This window comes from Hemiscyllium ocellatum, chromosome 1, assembly GCF_020745735.1.
Source record: "Hemiscyllium ocellatum isolate sHemOce1 chromosome 1, sHemOce1.pat.X.cur, whole genome shotgun sequence".
In the NCBI taxonomy this organism is placed as follows: Eukaryota; Metazoa; Chordata; class Chondrichthyes; order Orectolobiformes; family Hemiscylliidae; genus Hemiscyllium; species Hemiscyllium ocellatum.
The window spans coordinates 76,751,726-76,775,262 of record NC_083401.1 but is presented as its reverse complement, the minus strand read 5'-3'; the positions used below and the strand labels follow the sequence as shown (position 1 = coordinate 76,775,262).

At 40.3% G+C, this 23,537-nt stretch overlaps 1 protein-coding gene across 5 annotated transcripts in view; it reads left to right on the top strand.

Moving 5' to 3' along the window:
- Positions 1-23,537, top strand: part of slc38a9 (solute carrier family 38 member 9) — an 81,301-nt gene that overhangs the window by 46,707 nt on the left and 11,057 nt on the right. For all 5 annotated transcript variants that reach the window (XM_060823155.1, XM_060823223.1, XM_060823242.1 and 2 more), the window contains 4 exons: positions 1,308-1,414; positions 7,362-7,475; positions 16,422-16,570; positions 18,021-18,110. In XM_060823155.1, coding sequence (XP_060679138.1) covers positions 1,308-1,414; positions 7,362-7,475; positions 16,422-16,570; positions 18,021-18,110 — 460 coding nt within the window. The remainder of the gene's footprint in view (positions 1-1,307; positions 1,415-7,361; positions 7,476-16,421; positions 16,571-18,020; positions 18,111-23,537) is intronic.

The window sequence follows — 23,537 nt, the reverse complement described above, 5'->3', positions numbered from 1 at the left end:
ACTGAGTTATCATCATACTTGCATCTGTTTTCCATTATCCATGTCATCAATTATTAGCCTTCATTTTGACAAACTGCTCCTTCCTTTGTCATAAGTTATTAATCTATCCCATATTCTTCACAACTGCAGACCTTGGTTTATAAAAGATTCCTGTCATCATCTGAAACTCACTCTTAAAATAAAAGTTATGGCTTCAAGCTCCAATCCAGGCTTTCAATAACATTGGAGCAGAAGGAGGTAGTTCAGCCCATTTGAGTCTGCTCCCTCATTCAGTGAAATATGAGATGATTTGAAATCCCCAAATCTACATTCTTGCCTTTTCACATAACTCTAGATCCCTCTCTGATTAATTTGGCTGATCATTGAGCGGGTGAATGAAGCAGAAAACTTTTTATTTTCAGAAATAGTATTTACAATTATTAATTATCCTGCAGCCAGCCTCTCTATATAAGGACTTGCAATTCCTTGTTTAATAATCTTGGTATTAACATGGAAGGGAAAATCTTGTGGGCTTAAGATTTCTGAATTCCAACATTATCTGAAAATACTTTGCATAAATCACAACTTGCATGTTGCAATATTTGTGGACACTTTGCCATTTCAAGACACTGTTGGGAAGAAAATGAACATGGTCTCCCTTTTGGTTTTGAAAGATTGAGAGATCAAGTCCTAGTGATTTGAGTACTCTGCTCTGACACTGGCTTCTTCCCCTACATTTCAATTCAACCCAAAATTCTACTTTAAGTGAAAGAGGTGAACCTTTGCAAGTTTCAACATTCCAACAAGCCCACATGATGTTCCTTAACGACAGTTTGATTTAAAAACAAAATCCAGCAAATGCATTTTAAGTTCCTGCAAGAGACAATACACTTAAAAATATTTGAATAATTGCAACAATTGCATTTGAGAATGCAGTTAGTCTAAAGGGCAGAAGGAATTTCTTGGTCAGGGAGGAAGTCTGGTCTTAGAATTGGGGTCATTGGTGAATTCAGTTGGACCATGGTTTACACTAACATGCAGCATGAACTGTTAATTGTCTTAGCTGATTAAGTTCATACCAAGTCATTTGACTCAGGTCAGGACATTCAATCAGCACCTGCTTCTCAAGCTGGATAAATTGTTTGTTTGTTTGTTTGTTCCTTTTCTAAAGTTTTATGCTTGAGTCTTGAAAAGTCATCTTTCACATTGTTCAGATACCATAAACTGCATCAGGGTCATGTTTTAAGCATAAAATGGATTTTCGAAGAAAACTCAGTTGTTGATTATGTTGCTGGTGAAATTCTGCTTTTGCTTTTGCTTTTCTCTAGAGTTCAGGTTGTCTTTTCCACATATGACTGGAGTTCTTGCACTTGCTTTCTTCATTCACAACTGTGTCATCACCCTGTTGAAGAACAACCAACATCAAGAAAATAATGTAAGCTGTAACATTTTGGAAGAGGCTCAGCTGATTTGCTAAACTTCATCTATGGTATAATAGTGTTTAACTTGGCTGTTGTCTGAATTGCATGTTGCACTTTATCTTCCCATTATGTACCATCCCTGGCTAAAACTTTTAAGTTTTCACCCATCTGATGTGAAATATAATGAGTGAAAATATAACGTGCTTTCAATTTGGGCAGGGAGGAAACTTTTTACAAATAATTTCATTTAGAACGATATTTTAACTGTTTTTGGGCAAACTGTGTGGATCATCCACAAGACAAGTTATGAACATAAAAATTAGGAGCAAGTGTAGACCAGTTGACCCCTCAAGCTCTGTCATTCAGTAATATCATCGCCACTATTGTTTAGGTTCCACTTTTCCAGTTGCCCAGTAAACTTTTGAGTCCTTTTCCTGACAAGCCATTCATATACTTCAGCCTAAAAAGAAATCTGATGGCCTTGTCTCCGCTATGTTGTGCAAGGAGTTCCAAATTTGCGCAGCCCTCAAAGAATCTCCTAACTTTTATTATTCCAGACTCCTAAGATTGTGATGTTTTCTCGAATTCTGGAAATAAAGCAACCTGGTTATTTGAATGGTGGCAAAACTGTTTATTCTTTCTGTCCTGTTATCTCTAGCAGGCGTGTGTGCAGTGTTACTGTGTATATTTCTTCCTATAACCTACCAACCCATTCACCATTCTGAGGGGAGTCTCTGTTCACTTTGTGGACTGTGTGGGGCACTGGCAAAGCATAGCAAGTCAGGCAGCGTCTGAGGAGCAGGTGAATCAACGTTTCAGGCTTAAGCCCTGTCCTCACTTTCTCCTTGGTAGACCATGTTGCTTTAAGTCTGTTGGTATCCAGTCCCAGATTGAGAAATTTTGCTGTAAGGCTTTCTGCCTTGGTTCTGAGGGTGTAGACCAGGAATTACTGGCACAAACCTGATTCTGAAGCTTTTGCTTTCCTCCAAAATATGTTTGTAATGATGCAATGTTGCAGGTTTGACATCAGCTAGCACTCATTTACGACCTTGTGTTTTTTTAACATAGAGCCTAAAGCTCACAGTTTACAAAGTATGGTTTGTTTATTTGTGCAGCAATGGAGGAGGAGTACTTCCTGCACATGCAGTGTCAGCTGGCCACGTCAAAATCAATAAGCCAGCTTGATACAAGCTAGCAAAGTTTTTAACTTACCTATTTTAGATCTGTATAGTCATTAATTGTAATTACTTTATCTGCTTCACCTATAATTTTGCAATTGTCTTTCTGTAAGTATGTTCCACATGATTCAGTAAACAAAGATATAATCAAGAAATTTCAGCCAATAAAATTCCCTACCTCTAATTGGTTGGTGAATGAAGGAGTGATTGATTGATATTAACCTATTTTAAAAAGCACATTTAAAGGAAAAAGATTTTTGTGCATTAAGTTGAGACAATGACCCTGGTTTTAAAAAAAAAGTTCCATTGTCTACTACCTGAGCTTTCTCAGATTTTTTGAAAGCTGTCTGCGTAAAGCTTTAATGTGGTGGAGGAAGAAAATTGAATTCTATATATTTGCTCTCTTGATCTGCTTTCATGGTTAATTTTATTATAAATTGTGGAAATCTATGTGGGTCTCTAATATCTACCTGCATTGTTGCTTCCCTTTTCAAAGACACTCTGTGCAGTTTTAGAACAAGTGGTATACCTGAGAGGTTCAACTTGTCAATTTGTTTCTAAGCCTGTTTTCCTGCCTGTTGTTAAAATAGTCTGAAAATCAGGCAAAATTCTCATTGACTGACTGGAAAGGTGTTACAGTTGAGGACTGTCCATTAGAATATTCTATTCTGAATACCTGCCACTGAGTGCCAGCAGCTGAAAATGTGTTGCTGGAAAAGCGCAGCAGGTCAGGCAGCATCCAAGGAGCAGGAGAGTCGCTCATGCCCAAAACGTCGACTCTCCTGCTCCTTGGATGCTGCCTGACCTGCTGCGCTTTTCCAGCAACACATTTTCAGCTCTGATCTCCAGCATCTGCAGTCCTCACTTTCTTCACTGAGTGCCAGCACTTTAACTTTTTTCCCTGGTTTAGTCATACAGGGTTTATGTCAATGACCAGAATTACAACAGTGCGAGATAGTAATCTTGTGTTCGCTAGTATTTCTTCAGATAATTTTGTTTAATGTGGGAATATATGGAAGTACATATTTATGTACTGTCACTCATTGAAATTTTGTTTTTGGCTGTAATCTTTTTCTTTCTGTTCTGTTACTTTTTTCTTTTTTTCTTTTTCTCTTTTTTTTTCTTTTCTTTTCCTCATACACTTCACTATCACCCCTTCATCCTTCTGGTTTCCCTCTGCCACTTTCTTTTTCTTCCTGTGATATACAGTGAAGTCATAAGTTGATCGTAGGGGACCTGCACATATATTTGTTCTCAGTGGAGCTTTAAGATAACCAAGGAACCCCCATATTTAATTTGACTTGCCAACCAATGTGCTCTGTCAAAAAAAAGGAAGTGCAGTGATACAACAAATCCGTGCAAAATATCTTCTTTTTTTTCATTTTTTAAAAACTCCTTGCAATGGTCTGACCTTGAGCAGCAAAAGGCATTTTTAAAATGTTGCAAGTTGCCTCTGATCAAACTCCAGTAATCTTTTTGTGATATGCTGATTTGGGATGAATGTGATTCTGTCTCCTCATTGTCAGTACAGTTCAGGGGTGCTTCTGTGCTGCACTACAAAATCTTGAAGCATCTTTATCTTTGCAGCTTCGGTTTGGGGAAATAGGGAGTAAGCGGGCAGATGCTCACCACTCTTGAGGGTCATTTGGACTCCTGGGTTGAAGAGTGTACTACATCTTTTCATCTGAAGAGGGATGCCTCCACAGAAACTCATCCATTACTTCGTCGAAATCAAGAGGCTTCCAACTTCCGTCATTCTTCAAAGAGAACCCGTATAAACCCAGTACTTTGACCCAGCTTTGCTACATGTTTTGTCTCTTGAAGGATGTTGCCAGAATTGGAGGATTTGAGCTATAGGGAGAGGTTTAATAGGTTGGAGCATCGGTGACTGAGGGGTGACTTTTATAGAAGTTTTTATAAAATGATGAGGGGCTCTGATGGGGTGAATAGCCAAAAGTAGAGGGCTTAAATTTAAGGTGAGAGAGGAAAGATTTAAAAGGGATCTGAGGGTCAAGTTTTTCACACAGAAGGTGATGTGTGTATGATTGGTACAATTACAACGGTTAAAAGGCATCTGGATGGGTCTATGAATAGGAAGACTTTTGAGGGATTTGGGCCAAATACTGGAAAATCGGATTATATTAGTTTAGGATGTCTGGTCTGTGTGAATGAGTTGGACTGAAATGTCTATTTCCATGCTGTACATCTCTATGGCTGTATTTATGATTGCCTGATTCTGTTGTGCGGCAAACATCATTGTCCACCTCAGTGTAAGTTTGCACAGTCATCTCCACAGGAATTTCCATCCAGCTTCCCTGAAATTAATTCAAAAGAGCCTTTCCATTATTTTGATTGATGTTGACCTGTCCCTCCCTGTTTCAGTGTCCACTTTTACCTCGTTGAACTCAATGTGGCAGAATGTTTGCAGCGTAGGGCATGTACTTTGCTCTGCAGATTATGGTGGAATAGTCTGATTTGATTCACATTAGAAATATATTTTCTACAATCATTCAGGATGAAAGTGGACAGGATATTGCAGTCGATCATCTGTTTTGCATTCTCTCAGCTTGTCACCTGGAAGACAGTGCTTATCTTGACTTGAATTAACCCAATTCCAGGAGAACTTTTGTGGCCCATATGATTTGTCTCCACCTTACTTTCTCATGACAGGAGTTTAATTTTCTCCCTGGTATAACCATACTTAGAGGGTTTCAATAACCTTTCCATTGTAATCTGTATTGAATAACGACTTGTCCGTGATTTCTACTTTTAATTTTGTTTTGCTTTTCAAAGCTATATGGGATACTTCAACATAATAACCAACAGTGCTGATTTCCAGTTGCAATGTAAATCTGAATGCAATTATGGAATTTCTGCCCAAAAATAACACTAACATACCTGCAACACTTTGAAATTTATCATAATCACTAAATTAGTAGCATAAATATACAGAGTTATGTCGTGTCTTTAGGAAAAGGAATTTTCTTCAAGTGCCTGAGGAAGATTGAGGGGCATCAGAGGAGCAAATATGCTGAATGTTATTTGGGCATGCTTGCTGATTTAAGGAAGAAAACTTATTGTTGCTCACTGTCCATTTTCTAAAACTAAAAATCTAAACATTTGTATTGTGGTTATCAAAACTGCATTCATTCTAAATGTATTTGAGAAGTTTCATTTGGAGGCTTTTTGTGAAATGACTTGCTACTTGCTAACCAACACCATATTTTGAAAATATGGTTAAAATTAACACTTCAATCCCAGAGCGCACATCATTCTGGAATCTGGAACAGGGAGATGAAAGTAGCAAATGCCGTAGAAGAGACTTGCCTGCATTGTCCTTTTTGTTTAGTGCTTAATTTGCAAAAGTTGTTTACTTTTTCAACACCAATTGGTTTTTGCAAACAAAAAGAATGCCTACTTGGGATTTTGCTTAACAGTGCTAAATCAAGAGCTAACTGAAACATTCCAGAGAAGATCTTGGGATGTTGTGTTTAAATCTGCTTTCAATGTTGAGGTGTGAAGTCAGCAGTTAGGGATGTACCAGGAGGAAACACATTAGATGTTGCTTTAATCTAGCACCAACAATGGCAGGGAATTGGTACAGGCTGTTTTCCTAGCTGTGCTAAAGTAAGATCATACTCTTGTGCTTGGATGATTGGCTCAGGATCATTTTTGTTGTCGTGTTTCTGCAATACAAACTTCAACGTTGCTGCAAAAAGTTAGTTTTGTTTTGTCAAAGTTTTTTTTGACCAGGGTGCCTCTACCAATCAGAGTCCATTTGCCCAATTAATTAGCACTGTCTTCTAATGCAATATCAATGTGAAGGAGAACAACATTTTATCTTGTGAATTGTCCAAATGAGTGCAAGTTGAAAAAGCGGGGAAATCATTATCTTCAGTAATACATCATGTTTATCATTATTAAATGGTGGCACGATAGCTCAGTGGTTAGCACTGCTGCCTCACTGCGCCAGGGACCTGGGTTTGATTCCCACCTTGGGTGACTGTCTGTGTGGAGTTTACACATTCTTCCTGTGCCTGCGTCGGTTTCCTCCTGCAATCCAAAGATGTGCTGGTCAGGTGAGTTAGCCATGCTATATTGCCCATCCTGTTAGGTGCATTAGTCAGGGGTAAATGGTAGGGGAATGGGTCTAGGTGGGTTATTCTTCACAGGGTTGGTGTGGGCTTGTTGGGCTGAAGGCCCTGTTTCCATATGCAGGGAAGTTAATCTAATCTAATTATACAGCCCATGTATCAATGAGTTACGTATCAAATATTTCCGAAAGTGGCACAGTAGAACTAATTCTCATCAAGTGATCTTTCAAGCAGCAGGCTAAAATTTGCTACAGATGAAATGTTTTCTGCTGCTGTTTATTTAGATAATGTATGAAATTTGTTTTTTTTTAAAAGCACTTCTAGTCTATTAATAGCACTGAAACATGCTGAATGTTTTCTTGAAATCAGCATGTTCAGCCAGCAATGTCAAAAGTGTCCTTTTAATGTATTTAGTGAATAGTTCTTCAGAAATGCCAAGTTAGTCCACTTGAAACTGGAGTTTCTCATAAACAACTTTATACGGCTGCAAAACTTCAAATATTTTCTTCTTTGGTGATCTTTCAGCAAACAGATTCTACGACATTACAGCAAACAAAGAAATCAAAAGGATTCCTTGCATTGTATGCACCAGGAGTGTGTTTTTAATTAAAACCAGTTGATTTGGATGAAAGCTGATTTTCTTGGCTTATGCCTCTATACAGAAATAATTTATTTCTTTTCCTCTTCAGGTTCGGGATCTCTCCATTGCCTATCTACTCGTGGGATTAACATATATGTATGTTGCAGTGATGACATTTGCTGCGTTTCCCTCTCCAGCACTGTCCAAAGACTGCATTGAGCCGGTATGTCAATGTCTTGGTGGAAGGCAAAAGAAAACGTTTTTACATTTGCTGGAGGCAAGGGCATCAAAACAAGAGGAGGGGGAATAATTGAACAAATTCTGGCTGCAAAGATTCTGTGGCAAACATATATAACCAAAAACTAGGCAGTTGACTTTGAAAGACTAACTAAGTGATTTGAATTTTCCTTGGGGCTCCTGCAGAAGGTAGTGGTATTTGAAGGAGTAGAAAATTTATCAAGTGATTCTAATATCTCTGCATAATGTTTTCCCATAACACTTGATTGCAGGTCTATCTTTGAACTTAAGCACACGCAATTGATATCCACTTAGGAGTGGCAAGACCATTTTTTTTGGCACGCCTGATAAAAATGTCATGTGCATTTTTGGCAGTAATGCTTTTTAAAAGCTCTTTGCTAATACGGGCCACAATGTTACATGAAATTCAGTCTGGTATATCAGGGCTATAAGAATTTTTAATATCTAAAATAGCTGTGCTTGATGCTATTTTTGTGATTGGTATCTAAGAGCACACACAAGGATGTCCATCAGAAGTAGACGAGTAGTGACATCAGTCAGCATGTGATGCTGATTTGACATTTTGGAATTCAGTACTCCAACTTAGACCATTTCTCAACCTCGTACAGGTTAACATGCATTAAAGCAGAATAATCTATGCTCCTGTACTATTTAAGGGGGTGATCAACTACTTTTAGCTTAATTGTTAATTAATTTCACTGCAATTGTATGTGTTTAGCATTTCCTAAGTTGGAAGTGTTGAAGTCTGCAGTAAGGATTGAAGTCAAGGATTTTGTATAAACCACAGGCTTGCAAATGATCTCCTTGGTCAAATAACATGGGAAAATTGCAAGATGCAGAAAGAGGGAGAAGAAAGGCTCCCTACTGGGAGCCATGTGGGAGCATAATAATGGAACCTATGTTGCCACATGAAATGGAGTGAAATAACCCTTTGGCTTGCTAGAACTACCCTTTTGCAATGTGGACTACTGTGCACCAGAGTGATTACATTAATTTGTGATGGCCTGTTTTATGCTGCACAGCCTTGACCACCAACTATATAGCAACTAAAGGAAAAACTGTAATCAAAGTAGTCACTTTTGTGTTTCATGTGTCTGTTGTGCGTTCATCCAATTGTTAATATCTAGTAAGCCAATCATAAGACTCCTTCACCTGCTGTTCCATATTGGACCTCCACTATTATTATCCATAAATGCCAGCTTGTCTACAATGTAAAAATGAAAAGTAATTAAAAAGTAAACATTCAAAATCAAATTTATAATTTAAAACCATACAATACTACTTCCAATTGTTAATTGATGGCATAATACATTTGCTTAGCAGCACATTTGTTTGCTTGTCCCGTTGCTTCTGAACAGTGCTACCCAATGGCTTTTAAAAAATTGTTTGTGGGATGTGAGTGTCACTGGTTAGCCAGCATCTATTGCCAGTCCCTACCTTCCCTGGAGAAGGTGGTGGTGAGCTGCCGCCTTGAACTGTTGCAGTCCATCTGCTGTAGGTTAACTCGCATACCATTAGGGACAGAATTCCAGGATTTTGAGACTGTGTAGCAGTAAAGGAACGGCAATATATTTCCAAGTCAAGTGAGTGGCTTGGTGGTGGAGCTCCCACGTGTCTGCTGCCCTTGTCCTTCTAGATCGAAGTGGTCATAGATTTGGGAGGTGCTGTCTAAGGATCTTCGAATTTTTGCAGTGCATCTTTTAGATATGACATACAGTTGCTACTGAGCATCACTGGTGGAGAGAGTGGATGCTTGTGAATGTAGCCAAGCATACTGCTTTATCTTGGATAGTGTTTTTGGAGCTGCATCCATTAGAGCAAGTCAGGAGTATTCCATCACATGCCAGACTTGTTGTTGATGAACAGGCTTTGGAAATCAGGAAGTGAGTTACTGGCCATTGTATTCCTATCCGCTGACCTGCTGTTGTAGCCATTGTGTTTGTGATGAGTCCAGTTTGCTTTTTGGACGTTGGTAACCCTCATGATGTTAGTGAGGGATTCAGTGATGGTAACACTATTGAATGTCAAGGAGTGGTAGTTAGTTTGTGTCTCATTGGTGATGTTCATAGCCTGGTGTTTTTGTAACACATGTTACTTTCCATTGGACAGCCCAAGCCTGGATATTATTCAGATCTTGTTGCAATTAAACATGGATTGCTTCAGTATCTGAGGAATTGTAAATGGTGTGGAACATTTTGCAATCATTAGTGAACATTCACAATTCTGGCCTTATGGAGGGAAGGTCATTGAAGTAGCTGAAGATGGTTTGACCTAGGACATTACCCTGAGGAACTCCTGCAGAGAGGTCCTGGAGCTGATATGACTAGCTACCAACAACGATGGCCATCTTCCCATGTGCCAGATATGACTCCAAACAGTGGAGTGTTTGCCCCAATACTCATTGATTCCAGTTTTACCAGGACTCCTTGATGCTACACTTGATAGAATGCAGCCTTTGTCAAGGGCTGTCACACTCTCCTCTGGAATTCAGCTGTTTTGTCCATGTTTGAACCAAGGCTGTAATGACATCAGGAGCTGGGTGGTCCTGGTGGAACCTAAACTTGGTGTCACCTGAGCAGGTTATTGCTGAGCAGGTGCTGCTTGATAACACTGTTGATGTCGCCTTCCATCACTTTACTGATCGAAAGTAGATTGGGGCAGGCAGCAGTTGACTGGGTTGGAGTTGTCCTGTTTTTTTTTTTAAATGTACAGATCATACCTGGGCAACCTTCCACATTGTCAGGTTGTTGCCAATGTTGTAACTGTGTACTGGAACAGCTTGGCTCTAGGAGCAGCAAGTTCTGGAGCACAAGTCTTTGGTACAATTGCCAGAATGTTGTCCAGGCCCGTAACCTTTGCAGTATCCAGTATCTCCAACTGTTTCTTGCTACCATGCAAATTGAATCAAATTGGCTGAAGACTGGTTTCTATGTTGCTGAGGACTGCTGGAGGAGGCCCAAATTGGTCATCCACTTGACACTTTTGGCTGAAGATTGCTGCGAAAGCTTCAGCCTTCAGTTTTACACTGATGTGCTGGGCTATTCCATTAGAGTGGGGATATTTGTGGAGTCACTTCCTCCAGTGAGTTGTTTAATTGTCCTCCACCATTTACAACTGGATGTGGCAGGTATGCAGAGCTTAGGTCTGATGCTGTGGGATCACTTAGCTCTGTCTATCGCTTGTATGCCAAACAGCATAAGGAGCAAGTCATCCTGTTTGGTAGGCGGACCAGGTTGACCCCTCATTTTCAAGTATGCGGCTCCTGGTATGCCCTCCTGCACTCTCCATGAACCAGGATTGATCCCCTAGCTTGATGGTAATGGTTGAGTGGGAAAATGCCAGGCTATGAGGTAGATTGTGCTGGAGTACGATTCTGCTACTGTTAGCCCACAGTGCCCCATGGATGTCCAGTCTTGAGTTGCTGGATCTGTTTGAAGTCTGTCCTGTTAGCATGGTAATAGTGACATACAACACACAGAACAGGCCCTTCAGCCCATGATGTTGTGCCAACCATTGATCCTCATGTAAGGTAAATCTAATGTACAAACCTCAAATTTTTGTGACCATGTGTATATCCAGCAGTCTCTTAAATATCCCCAATAACCTCGCTTCCACAACTGCTGCTGGCAATGCATTCCATGCTTCCACAACTCTGTGTAAAGAACCCACCTCTGACATCCCCTCTATACTTTCCACCAAGCAGCTTAAAACTATGACCTCTCGTGTTAACAGTTTCTGCCCTGGGAAAAACTATCTGGCTATTAATTCTATCTATGCCTCTCATTATCTTGTACATCTCGATTAGGTCCCCTCTCTTCTGGAGACTATTCTCAATGTGAAGGTGGGCCTTGTCTCCACAAGGAATGTGTGTTGGTTGCTCTTGAGGCGTCATGAACAGATGTATCGGCAGCCAGCAGACTGACAGGGATGAGGTCAAGTATGATTTTCCCTCTTGTTAGTTCACTCACCACCTGCTGCAGACTCAGTCCAGTAGCTATGTCCTTTGGAAGCCAACCAGCTCCGTAGTTCTGCCAAACCACTCTTGGTACTGGACATTAAAATCCCCCAGCCAAAATTCATTTTGTCCTTTCCACCCTGCTTTCTCTGAGTGATGCTCACATGGAGGAGTACCGATTCATCAGCCAAGGGAGGTCGGTACATGGTAATCTGAAGGTGGTTTCCTAGCCCATATTTAACCTGAAGCCATGAGACTTTATGGGGTTCAGAGTCAATGTTGAAGACTCCCAGGGCAACTCCTTCCTGACTGTTTACCACTGTCATCACTTCTGCTGGGTCTGTGCTACCAGACAAATTCAGGGACGATGGTACTGGTGTCTGGGACATATTCTCATGGAATCCTACCTTAGAGACTAACTGTCAGGTTGTTACTCAACTAGTCCGTGAGAGAGCTCTCCCAATGTTGGCGCTAACCCGAAGATGTTCGATAGGAGGACTTGAGGGTCAATGGGGCCTTTTCTGGTGCATAGGTTGATGCCAGGTGATCCGTTCAATTTCATTTATTTGAGACTTTATGGCAGTTGTACCACTGAAGGGCAGTTGAGAGTCAACCACATCGCTGTTGGTTTGAAGGCGCATGTAGGCCAGACCAGGTGAGGAAGGCAGGTGAGGAGATTTTCTTCCCTGAAGGATATTAATGAACTAGATAGATGTTTCTGACAATTGGAAATGATTTCGTGGTTAACAGTAGATTCTTAATTCCAGATTTTTTTTTTTGAGTGGAAGGTTGCTGACATTCAGTGAAGGAGACAGCATGTAGCCATGCCCCAAAAGGCCCAAGTTCAGGCATTTCTTCCTATGGATGAGTGGAGGCTGGCCGGTAATCGGAAAGCATTGGCAGAATGGTAGTGATAGTCAAGGAATGTTGTGATTGTGAGGAGACAGATTACTACAGTCAAAGCCAAAGGGGACTGAGTCATGTACTGGAGGACTGATTTGCTGGACTGCCATGACACCATTATGGCAAGCCTTTTTAAACATTTGGTATGCAAAGCTATGAAGGCAGCAGTTTAAGATTCATTGGCAGCATGCTGACTGAAATAACTTAGAGGCTGGTATCCCATCACCAAGTTACCCTCTTATTTACACAAGCCTAATATTTGACACTAGGTAAACACAATGACTGCTGATGCTGGAAACCAGAGTTTAGATTAGAGAGGTGCTGGAAAAGCACAGCAGTTCAAGCAGCATCCAAGGAGCAGTAAAATCGACGGTTCGGGTAAAAGCCCTTTATCAGGATGACAGATTTCCTGATGAAGGGCTTTTGCCCGAAACATCGATTTTACTGCGTCTCGGATGCTGCTTGAACTGTGCTTTTCCAGCACCACTCTAATCTAATATTTGACACGAGTCTGGCTTCCTCAGTCAGCTCAGAATCTCTGACACTCCTGTTTATATCTGTCAGCCAGATCTCCCTGATTGGGTCTGTTAACCTGGTCAAAATCAGGGAACATCATGAAGTCCGCTTGGCTGACCTCGTTATGATCGCTATACATTCCAGCTATTCCTGATGAAGGGCTTATGCTCGAAACGTTGAATTCTCTATTCCTGAGATGCTGCCTGGCCTGCTGTGCTTTGACCAGCAACACATTTGCAGCTGTGATCTCCAGCATCTGCAGACCTCATTTTTTATTCCAGGACTTCAGTCAACGTTTCTTTGACATTAGATAGGTGATACAAGTCTGGAAAAAGAGTTCCAATAAAAGCAAAATATTACAGATGCTGGCGAAACCCACCAGGGCTGGCAGCATCTGTGAAGAAAGAAACTGAAACAGTTAATGTTTTAAGTTCTTCAGAAATTGGTCAGGGTTCTGACAGAGTCATACTAGACTTAATATGTTAATTCAGATTCTCTCTGATCTGCTGCATTTCTCCAGCATTGTATTTTTGTGAGGTGCTACCTGCAACAGAAGAGAGAATGTAGCCTCTGGTTTCTTTTCTTTCTATCAGTGTTTTAAACAACTGAAGACACCTGCCTTAGTTCTTGGCCATTTCCATCCAGCTGATATTTGATCCAATTTTACAGGCACTTAATCCTTGGCATATTGTGTTAGCGTTGCTGTCATTCCCAGCCTGGTTGGCTGCACTGTTCAACACTCCATCCAAAAGATGCAGACTCTTCTCCAACCTGCAGCACGCACTTAGTATTGCGCAAATGTTAACCTCTTAGGAACTGAATTCTTAGTTTGAATTTTGATCCTTCTAATAGTTGGCAACAATCTAGCTATGTTTATCCACGTATTTGAAAACAAGAGAACTGGATAAGAAAGAGTTCTGTTAGATAACTTCTGAAAACTTGCCATTTAAAAGAGAACAGATAAACCACAACTTGCTGGAATTGAACACCTACCACCCTCACACCCCCCCCCCCCAATCCCAGTATTTTCTGGTATCTGCTGACTGTCATCAGCCTAGATCTTGGTTATTTTGCATTAATCTAATTTTTATCCAAGCTTGCCTTAATGTCTTTTAGCGTTTAATCCTCTTTCTTTTAAAGGGACTTTGTTGACACTTTTTTCTTTTTGTAGCAAGAACCCGAGGCACTGCATTTTGAATAGCTAAACATTTGTGGCAGAATGAGTAGCTAAATATTTGGAAGACTGAAGCCATTATTATGGGCCTCCAAGTACATTCCATCCTCCCTTTCAGAAATTGGCTGAGGGTAAAATAAACTGTGCATAGTTTGTCATTTTGACCCTGTGATGAACTGCTAACAATATAACATTGCCATCACAAACACTACGTATTTCCATTTCTGTACCATTGCCCAGTACCTCGGCTCATCTACTGAAATCTTCCATGCCTTTGCTACTTGCAGATTTGACTACTTCAGTGCACTCTTTTCTGGACTCCTATTCTCTGCTTTGGAGTTCACCTAAAGATCTTCCTGTCTGCAAATTTGCACCAAGATTACTCATCACCCAACTGCTAACTAGCAGATGTAGACCTCCACATTAAGAAAGACTTTATTTTTAAAAAGAAATTCTCACCCTTGTTTTCAAATCACTCCATGACCTTGTCTTTATACATCTCAACTTCTCCAGCTGTACAATACACCCGTGCTCCTCCAATTCTGGCTTCTTAAATTAAATTCTTTGCTTTAGTTGCTCCACGGTTTGTCTCCATTTGGTGGCCTGGGCCTGGGTCTCGCGCTGTAGAATTTGCACCTTGCATTTCTCCCCCTCCATTTCTTTTTAAGAAACTTAAAATAAATCTCCTTGACCAGTGTTACAATTGACGCAGGGTAAATAATTTTATTTGATGGTGCTCCTGTGAAGCATCTTGAGAGTGTCTATAGAAAATGATATAGAAATCTAGTCGATGCAGCAGCACTGAGGGAAATGATATATGAAGAATGTGTGATCTTGACATGGGTTCTCATTATGTAGGTTCCTGAGTCCCAGCCATATTCATCTCCAGGCTGAGGGTCAGGGTTAGTAATTTTTAGATCAAGTTGTGGCAAGAGCCTCCGAAGAGTAACCCACCCAGACCCATTCCCCTACCCATTACCTGACTAATGCGCCTAACCCTATGAGCAATTTAGCACAGCCAGTTTGCCTAACCTGCACATCTTTGGACTGTGGAAGAAAACCAGAGTATCTGGAGAAAACCCACGCGTACGCAGGGAGAATGTACAAACTCCACAGACAGTTGCCTGATTGAGGTGGGAATCGAACCCAGGTCCCTGGCACTGTGAGGCAGCAGAGCTAACCACTGAAAACAAATTTAAATTTATTGAACTTGTCACTGGTGTCTCATTTAGTTTCAACAACTGCTTTCCCCACTTGCTTCTGTGACAGACTACATTTGCACATTGGGTCACAGTGATGCCATCTGATCTGATTTAAGTATTTTAAGCTTGCTTTCTGATGGCATTCTGTTCAAAGCAGGTGGTGAAGATTATAAGGCACTGGAATTAGAGACTCAGCAAATTGTCATTTAACTGCTCCATTTTTCTCTTGGCACCTGAATTCCAGAAAGAGGTGCAAATTAAAATCAAGGCCATTATTCCTTCCCTGCTTTAAAAAAAATGATCTGCAGTAGACAGACTGGTAATCATCATCATACTTTTTAAATTGTGAATTGTAGGGAATGACTGTGGGATGGTCAGCATGGATGAGTTGGACTGAGGGGTCTGATTCCATGCAGTGTATCTCTATGATAGTTGATTTTAGATTTATCTTGTGCAGAATCTAGTCTCTGTATAGGTGACTATGAAACTATCATTGTAAAAATCTGGGTCATTGTCCACTTGGGGAAGAAAATCTACCATCATTGAATGGTCTGGCTTACACGTGACTCCAGATCCACAGCAATGTGGTTGACTTTTAATTGTCTTCAATTAAATTTGGACAAATAAATGCTGGCCTAGCCAGCCCTTGCTGCATCTCGTGAAAAAAGTTCATTCCTGTCTTAAATTCTAAATGTCACATTTCAAAAGGTACGCATCTTCATCAGATACAATACTGTTGATACAGAGATACGCAGGCATTCATTAACTCGCTGACATTTCCTAATTAAACTTTTAAGAAAAGTCCTGTCTACTTGAACTGCTAAACAGATCAATTCCTTTCCAACTCGAACCAACCCTTCAAATTTTTAATTGTTCTTCAGTCAACTCCTTGCTACTCGTTTAACTTAAGGCACATCCTTTAAAATTTGCTTTTGAAAAATGACTTTCTGATCTTTATAACAAAAGTCCCTGCCAGAGAATGAAAACCAAAATCTCACTTCCCTCTACTTTTAGAATCCATTTTCAAGAAAAGCAATATTGTACTACAAACCTACATCTCAAATAAAGTCTTCTCAGGTATTTTGACCTCTGTCACACCATCGTTGGCTTTCTGTAAATATGATGTCATTATTTCTTTGGCAATTTGTTCATCTCTTGCAGAACTTTTTGGACAATCTGCCAAGCAGTGATATCATGGCCTTCGTTTCCAGAGTCTTCCTGCTCTTCCAAATGACCACTGTTTATCCATTACTGGGCTATCTGATTCGTGTACAACTACTGGGCCAGTTGTTTGGAAAAGTGTATCCAAGGTGTGATATAATTCAGTTTTTTTTTTCCCCTAACTGTTTTAACAATCTCACCTACTAGATTATACAGTGTGGAAGTTTTCTAAGTTGTAAGATTGTGTTTCTGAAAGTTTGCTGCACCCAACTCGATGATAGTAAGTTAACTTAATAATATGTTCGGAACTTTAATCTGGTGGAAACATTTGGCTTGACCACTACTATTCTCTTCCCCTCATGATGTAGCTAAACTGGAATCTCAGAACGGTAACTATGCAGATGGAGGCCATTGAAGCCTGTCCCATTTGTGTTGGCTCTGTCAAAGAAAAAGAAATCAGTTCCACTTTTTTATTCATTAATTGGATTTGGTCTGCTCCGACTGCGCCTATGTTCATTACTCATCCTGAATTGCCCTTGAGAAGGTAGTGGTAAGTCGCTGCCTTGAACTGCTGCAATCCTTAGGCAGACCCATGATCCTGTTAGGGAGGGTGTTCCTGGATTTTAACCCAATGGCACTGAAGGTAATAAATTTTCATGTCAGAATGGTGCGTGGCTTTGAGAGGATCTTGTAGGTTGTAGTTTTCCATGTATCTCCTACCCTAATCTTCCAAGTGATCATGGTTTGGGAGGTGCATCTGAGGTGCTTCAGTGACTTTCTGCAAGGTCTTTAGTAGATGTGAAACACTGCTGCTACTGAATGTTGATGTTGAAGGGATTAAATGTTTGTAGATGTAATACAATTGTGCAACCTACTTCCTGGATAATGTTGAGCTTTTGATTTTCTTGGAGCTCCCTACATTTTCTTGTATCCCTGCCAATCTTTTCTGGTCACTTCTTTGGCAGTCCTCTGCTTTGTGACCCTGCTCCAGTGGAAGCAGTTTATTCCTGACTATTCCCTCTCGATTCTTTATGATTTCACTTCTTTATCAAACTTCTTTTCAACCTTGTTTCTCAAGAGACTAATCTTAGTTTCTCTGATCTATCCATTTTAGCTGAAATCAGTGAACCATTTTGATCAATCTTTTCTGCATTCTTTTTTCTCTCTCTAAATCCTGGTTTCTACTAATGGCTGCCAAAAGTAATATTATAGATTTACACGGCCTCTATCAAAATATTCCGGGAACCAAAAAATATTATTGTACTATGGGAGTAGTATAACTCCCATCTGCTCCAAACTTAGTCTCACTACTCACATTTTTAACTACAGCGTGATGTTCCCCAACTTGCTGCATCAGTTGGAAGAGTAAAATAGAGTGAATAATGATTCCTAAGATCATTCGGTGAGGCAGCGTCACAATGGTGACTAGAAAGGGTGCTTTGGGGTGTGTCTTGTGTTCTGCCATATTCTCTGTTGCCTTGTAAAATCATACCATGCAACGTACTACTCCTCCAAATCCTGTTTAGAGCTGACTGCTATCACTTCTGGCGTCACCACACTCAGTTTCCAGTTGTTTTACTTTTTTTTTTCTCTTCACAGTTTTTTACATGTGTTCATCCTAAACATTGTGGTTGTGTGTAGTGGAGTCCTTGTCGCAAAATTTTACCCCAATATAGGAGGAATCATAAGGTATTTGTGGAATTATTTTTAATATTTTAAACTTTATTATTTCAGAAGTTCAATAGAGCTATTGAAACTTTGAAATATAGATCTGTCACTTCTAATTTTTTAATTTTAAGAACCTCTTGTCAAATTGGTTATTAATTATGTATGACTGTTCCCTTTTAAAATATAGTGCTCATGAAAGTGCTGCAATTGAAATGTTTTAGCTTTTTATTTTTTAATTTTTTAGAAATAATTATTTCCTTGTATCTCAGTGAGATAAGTGTGCCTGTTTCTCAGGACAAATGTAGTTTAGACTTTTTGTTTAAATTCCTTCTCTGGACAAGGCTGTACTTTGCAATTTTTGATTAATACAAAGTAATACTTAACAGGTCTGACAGTAATGTGGAGAAACAGGGTTAACAATTTAAGCCCAATTTAAGTTCTTCAGAACTGAAAGAAGGTAGAAATGCTTTAGATACAGCCTTTTGACAGGGGCAACAAAAAGAAAGGAAAACCATGCAAGAAGATGCTGCTCCAGTTGGATGCATTTCTCTCCTGAGTTTGCTGCTGATTAGGTTTTTTTAATGACTTCAATTGGAAGAGCAGAGAACTGTGCGAAAAGAAGTAATTTCACTCAGGCTGAGGCATTTGTAACACAGATGGTGAATCTATTTGGGAGTGGCGAAGGGACATCAGTCAGGCCAGTGTGGAAAGATGCTCAGTGTTAATTGTGTTGTGGCAGACTAAATATCAAACCCATCTATTCCTGGAATTGACAAAAATTAAAACTTTTTTTTAAATATGCAAGATCCTTCAATTTCTGTCCTTTTTACACCCAGTTGACAGTGTACGAGGGTTCTGTACTTGGCAAGAATGACTATTTATTAGAAATAAATAAATTCTAGCTACAACTAGCATTTAGCTCTACTAGTAAAAACTACGACTCTTTTAAAATTCCCCTTATGCAGTCAGTGTTCTGTAAGGGTCTGTGTTGGGACCACAACTTTTCATTTTTATACGTTAATGGTCTTGATGAAGGAACTGAAACTGAGGGCATTCTGGCTAAGTTTGTAGATGGTACATAGGTGGAGTAACAAATAGTATTAAGGCTATAAGACATAAGAGCAGAAATTAGGCCATTCAGCCCATTGAGTCTGTTCTTCCATTTGATCATGGCTGATAAGTTTCTCATTCTCCTGCTTTCTCCATGTAACCCTTGGTACTCAAGAACCTATCTATCTCAGTCTTAAATATACTCAATGACCTGGCCTTCACAACCTTCTGTATAAATAAATCCCATAGATTCACCACTCTGACTGAAGAAGTTTCTCCTTATCTCTGTTCTAAAAGGTCTTCCCTTTGCTCTAAGGCTATGCCCTTGGGTCCTAGTCTCTCCTACCAAGGGAAACATCTTCCCAACATCCACTCTGTCGAGGCTACTGGAAACACCCCCACCCTCACCACCAATCCTTCAAAACTCCGAGTCCTCAATTGTTCCTCATATGTTAAGCTTTTCATTCCTGTGACTATTTTCGTGAACTTCCTCTGAACACCCTCCAAGGGCAAGTATATCCCTCCTGGGGTATGGGGCCCAGAACTGCATACAATACTCCAAATGTGGCCTGACCACAGCCTTATAGAACCTTAGGTACATCCCTGCTTTTATATTCAAGTCGTCTAAAACAAAAAATGCCATCATTGCGTTTGCCTTCCTAACTACTGACTCAACCTGCAAGTTTACCTTGAGAGAATCCTGGACTGGAGCTCTTGAGTCTCTTCACACTTAAGGTTTTTGAATTTTCTCCCCATTTATAAAATAGTCTATGCCTCTGTTCTTCCTGCAAAGTGCATGACCTCACACTTTCCCCACATGTGCTCCATCTGCCAATTATTCGCCCACTCTCCTAACCTGTCGCAACCCTTCTGCAGCCTGTCCGCTCAATGCTACCTGCCCCTCTACCTATCTTTGTATCATCTGCAAAATTAGCTAGAATTCCCGCAGTTCCTTCATCTAGATCATTTAATGTACAAAGTGAAAAGTTGTAGTCCCAACACAAGTCTTACAGAGCATCACTTGTCACTGGCTCCCCACTCTCTGCTTTCTGCCAGACAGCCAAGCTTCTATCCATGCTAGCACCTTGCCTCTGACACCTTAAGCCCTGATCCTACTCAGTAGCCTCCTGTGTGGCACCTTGTCAAAGACCACCTTGAAGTCCAGGTAGATAACATCCATTGGTTCTCTTTGGTTTAACCTGCTTGTTACTTCCTCAAAGAATTCCAGCAGATTTGTCAGGCATTACCTCTCCTCGACATTGGGGCAGGGAGGCTGCAGCAGGATATAGATAGGTTAGAATGGGCAAACATGTGGCTGATAGAATACATGTGAGGTCTTGGTAGGAAGAATAGATGCACAGACTATTTTTTTTTAAATGGGGAAAAAATTCAGAAGTCTGAAATGCAAAGGGACTTGTGGATCTTAGTCCAGGATTCCCTCAAGATAAATTTGCAGGTTGAGTGGGTGATGGAAGGCAAATACATTGTTAGCATTTATTTCAAGAGGACTAGAATACAAAAGCACGGATGTACTTCTGAGGCTCTATAACACTTTGGTCAGACCACATTTGGAATAGTGTGTGGAATTTTGGGCCTCGTACCTCAGGAAGGATGTACTGGCCCTGGAGCTGGTCCAAAGGATGTTCATGAGTGATCCCAGGAATGAAAGGTTTAATATGAGGAACATTTTGAAGCCTCTGGATTATTACTCGATGGAATTTACAAGTATGAGGAGGGATCTAATTGAAACTTAAAGAATGCTGAATGGCATGGACAGAGTGGACGTTGGGAAGATGTGTCCATTAGCAGGACAAATTAGGACCCGAGGGCACAGCTTTGGAGTAAAGAGAAGACCCTTTTTGAACATAGACGAGAAACATTTTCAGCCGGAGAGTGGTGAATTGATTAAATAAATTGCCACAGAAGGGTGGGACTAGGTCATTGAGTGTATTTAAGACTGAGATTGATCCCCTTGACAGTCAAGAATGTGTCTAAGATTACTGGGGGAAAGCACTAGAATGGAGTTGAGAAACTTATCAACCATGATTTGAATGGCAGCGCAGACTCGATAGGTCGAATAGCCTAATTTCTGCTCCTCTGTCTTATTGAAAGCCATGACCTTGGATTTTGAAGATGTGTTTAATAAGGTACTATACTTTAGGCTAATTAATAAAATGAACCTATGGTGTTGGGGTAGCATATCAACATGGATAGAGGATTGGCTGACAACTAATAGACAAAATTGGGAGAAGGGTTTTCATGATGGCAAACTGGAGTGCCACAGGGATTGGTGCTGAGCCACAATTATTTGCAATCTGTTAGTGACTTAGGAGGGAAGTGAAATCATGTTAGCTGAGTCAAAAATAGGTGGCAAGTAATAAGTATGACTGAGTCTGCAGAGTGATATAGGTAGACAGGCAGACAGACAGTCTGTTTAAATGTGTTACTACATGTTATAAAGCTAAGGAAGTACCTTTTTCATGTTTGTGATCTTTTAGCTGTGGTTCTGTTTTGGTAGGCTTGATGCTATCATGATTAAATTCCTACTCTTCAAATTAGAGTTAGCTGCAAAGGAATGCATTCCAGCTACAACTTGTTTTCAGTGATGATTCAGAGTCACTGCCTATCCATTAAAGTTAAACCATGCAGATAGATCATTGCGTATACGGGAGTGGTTTAACACTTCCATTCTTAAACTTGAACATTGTTTGCTTGATAATTGTCCTTCAAATCTCATTTCTGAAAAGAAAAATTGAAATTTTTCCTCTTTGACTTTGTTACTAATGTGCTTTCTCTGCTGAGTCTTTATTTAAAATTTAATTTTATGTTCATGGAATCTGAACATTTATGACCCCACCTGATTAATACTGGAAGAAGTATGATCACACATGAAACCTGGCTTGATAGATAAGTGAAGAGAAATCAAAGTTAATGTATTGGGTCTGGTGACCCTTCCTCAGAACTGTAATACAGTAATACATTTTTACAGATACAATCTCGGTGCACTATCACTCTAACTTTATCTTGCTTAACTAACAAGGTTACAGGCATTTCAGTGACTCAACAAATGTGATTCTCTGTTACATTCTTTCTCTGAGATATCCAGATACTGTTTACATCTGACCTTTCTAATTAAATTTCTTTAAACTCCCTTCTGCACAAGCTGCCAAAGCTGCTTCAAGATTTTATATAGATGACAAAAAGCAGAGGAACCAGCACCAATCCTTGTGGCACTCCACTGGTCACAGGCCTCCAGTCTGAAAAACAACCCTCCTCCACCACCCTCTCTTCTACTTTCAAGTCAGTTCTGTATCCAAATCCAAATAGTTCTTCCTGTATTCCATGAGATCAAAGCTTGCTAACCAGTCTACTGTGAGGACTCTTGTCGAATACCTTACTGAAGTCCACATAGATCATGTCCACTGCTTTGCCCTCTTCAATCCTCCTTTGTTAATCAATCAAGTTCATGACACGTGATTTCCCTTGCTCAAAGCCATGCTGACTCTCCCTAATCAGTCCTTGCCTTTCCAAATGCGTGTACATCCTGTCTCAGGATTCCCTCCAACAACTTGCACACCACTAATGTCAGGCTGACCAGTCTATAGTTCACTGGCTATTCCTTACCACCTTTCTTAAATAGAGGTACCACGTTAGCCAACCTCCAGTCTTCTAGCACCTCATCTGTGGCTATTGATGATACAAATATCTCAGCAAGGGGCCCCGCAATCACTTCCCTGGCTTTCCAGAGTTCTAGGGTACACTTGATCAGGTGCCAGGGATTTATCCACCTTTATATGTTTTTAAGATGTCCAGCACCACTACCTTTTTGTATTGTGGTCATCTCTTGATGTTGATATTTTTCCCAATGTTCTTTTATCTTCCATATCCTTCTCCGCAGTCAACACTGATGCAAAATGCTTGTTTGGTATCTTGCCCAAGCTACAGAGTTTCCACACACAAGTGGCCTTGCTGATCTTTGAGGGGCCCTATTCTCTCCTTAGTTACCATTTTGTTCTTAACATATCAGTAGGATCCCTTTGGCAAATAGGGCTAAGCAGAATCCAAAGCTTTTGCATGTCCCCTTTTTGCCCTCCGGATTTCATGCGTATAAATACTGGTACTGCTTTTACACTCTCTTTTCGGGATTAACTCGATCTCGGCTGTCTATACCTGACTTATGCTTCCTTCTTATTCTTAACCAAAACTTCAATTCCTCTAGTCATTCAGCATTCCCTGCACCTATCAGCCTTTCCCTTCACCTTAACGGGAATATACTGTCTCTGGATTATTCTCATTTTTGAACGCTTCCCATTTTCCAGCTGTCCCTTTTTGTCTGCAAACATCTGCCCCCAGTCAACGTTTTGAAAGTTCTTGCTGACTACCACCAAAATTAGCCTC